A 2,643-nucleotide genomic window follows, 5' to 3' on the forward strand; every position below is an offset into this window, starting at 1 on the left:
AAAAGTCTTGTCAAGCAAGAATTCTATATGCAGCATAACTGTCCTTCAAAAATTAAGGAAAATTAAATTATTACCAGGTAAACAAAAATTTGAGAATTTCTTGCTAGCAGACCTTCCCTACAAGGAATTCTAAAGAGAATCCTTCAGGCTGAAATGAAAGGACACTAGATAGTAACTTAAATCCATACAATGAAATAAAGAACACTAATAAAGGTAACTATATAGGTAAATAAAAAGATAATGTAAACATATTTCTGATTGTAATGTAAACATATACCTGATTTACAAGAACAATACGTGTAGTAATAATTATGTAATTGTGTGGATAGGCTTATAATGTATACAGATGTAATTTGTATGAGTATAACTATACAGATGAGTGAGGAACCAACAAAGGTATATAGGAACAAAATTGTTTCATGCCATTAAATTTAAGGCGGTATTAATTTGAACTAGATCATTTTAAATTGTTAATTGTAATCCAACTTAGAAAATAACTAAGGAAAGCATCATTCAAGAACAGCAAGAGGATTACTGGAAAATATCTATGATATACTAGAAAATATCTATTTAACAGAAAAGAAGGCAATAAAAGAACAAAAAAGGCAAGAAACATACAGAAAATATAAAAAGCTAGATGCAAATCCTACCTTATGAGTAATTACATTATTGTTAAATAGACTAAACAATCTAAATGGATAAAAACGGATTTAAAAAAACCTCCATGATCCAACTATATGCTATCTACAATAGAAACACTTTAGATTCAAAGACACAAACAGGGTGAAAGTAAAAGGATGGACAAAGATCTATCAGGCAAAAAAAAAAAAAAAAAGGGAAAAGAAAAAAGACAATAGACTGAGAAAAAAACATTTCTAAATATATAAAAGAAAAAAGGATTAGAATTAAAAAAATAAATATTCAAGACATGAAAATTATATACGTGTGTGTGAATGTGCACATATACATAATACTTAATACTTAAGACATGAATACAAACTTCACAGGGTATGAATTTCAAAAGTCTAGTAACACGAGAAAACATTTTCATTAGAAATCAGGTAAATGCAATTTAAAACAAGGAGGTATTACCAACAACACAATGTCAAAAATTTAGAAGTTTGATACTTTCATATTCCACTGGTATGGGGATACAGTGGCACAACCATTTTGGAGGGCAATTTGGCAATATCCCTTAAGACATTATGACCTGCATTTCTATATTACCTTCATTTCTGTGTACAGACCTTAAGGAAACCCTTATTTTTGTACATAAGAAGACATGTACAGAAATGTCATTTCTGATGCATTCCCTACCAAAAAATGTGGAAACAATCAAATAACCATTAGTTAAGGAATGGCTAAAGCATATGTATAACTTCATAAAGTGTAATTTAAACTACTATCAAAAGTAGTTTAAAATTATGTTTATATGTGCCTGTATGCATTTAATCTCAAAACATTACTATAAGGAGAAAAAATTCCAAATAAGAAGTATGGTACTATTAACATAAAGATTCATATAAAGCAATACTCCATATTTTAATATAGAAAAAAATCTATACACACATATATGTCAAAGTATGAAAAAGATCTGGAAGAATGCACTCCAAACTCCTAACACAGTAGAACAGGGTAAAAGTTAAAGGGGATTCTGTCTGTAATATTCTAATTCTTTTAAAATATATTATATTAGTTGTATAATTTTTAAAATACTTAAAATGTACAAATTTCCTAATTGGAATATTGGTATTATACTGTGGCTCTCTAGACAGATTTCTGGATATGTGTTCCAAGCTACAAACTATTGGTGTACCCTCTCACTTCCTTAAAAGCAACTTGACAATAACCAAAAAGGTATTTTCTCTCATGTGAGGCAAACCAGACAATAATGACATCTTTCATATGTTATATTTAGCAAAAGTATGATCAGAAAATTATGCATTTAAAATAATTCTATAGTGGTATTACTGAGGAAAGGGTTTTAAGAACATTATATCTCTTTTTTCTTTATTATCACACACTTCTAGTGAAAGCAAATGATACCAAATTCAATCTAAATGAAATTATAAAGATTAATAGCTTTTGCTGTGCTACTGAGAAAAACTAATATTGGAGCTCTAATTTAATAAAAACATGATACACATACTTGTGTAAATGTCAAAAGTGTGATCTTGTATCTTAATTGAAAGAATAAAAAGTTTGCCAGGATAGAAGAAAGAGAAGATACATTACTATTAATGCTTGATTTTCCTTGTTTAAATTAAACGGTTTTTGAATTCTCCAAAGAATATTTAAATACTATGCTCCCATGTTAAGAAATATGAATAAGAAGGAAGGTAATAAAGAGCTGGAAAATATGTGCATTCCTAAGTTTGGTATAAACAATTTTAAATTATTCCTCTATTATAAACAATTTTTAAATGTTTTACAATAATTTTTCTATTTTTAATATTTATAGCTATAAATCACCATTCAATAGTAGTTCTTCCAAGTTATCAGGATTTCGAGCAAGCTGCAAGATCAAAGCGGAACCCCGAACCTTGTCAGGAATATCTTCATATAATAATTCAATGTATTCATCCATGTCATTAATATTAGCAACTTCATCAATCTGAAACAAAGGAAGAGGCGGGAAATATT

General features: G+C 28.3%; 1 protein-coding gene across 1 annotated transcript in view; it reads right to left on the minus strand.

Annotated features, from left to right (window-relative positions):
• KIFAP3 (kinesin-associated protein 3) overlaps positions 1 to 2,643 on the minus strand; it is a 209,250-nt gene that overhangs the window by 177,552 nt on the left and 29,055 nt on the right. Inside the window, exon 4 of the mRNA XM_012657714.1 lies at positions 2,473 to 2,614. Within this exon, the coding sequence (XP_012513168.1) occupies positions 2,473 to 2,614 (142 nt within the window). The remainder of the gene's footprint in view (positions 1 to 2,472; positions 2,615 to 2,643) is intronic.

Source organism: Propithecus coquereli, unplaced genomic scaffold (assembly GCF_000956105.1).
Source record: "Propithecus coquereli isolate 6110/MARCELLA unplaced genomic scaffold, Pcoq_1.0 Scaffold56, whole genome shotgun sequence".
In the NCBI taxonomy this organism is placed as follows: Eukaryota; Metazoa; Chordata; class Mammalia; order Primates; family Indriidae; genus Propithecus; species Propithecus coquereli.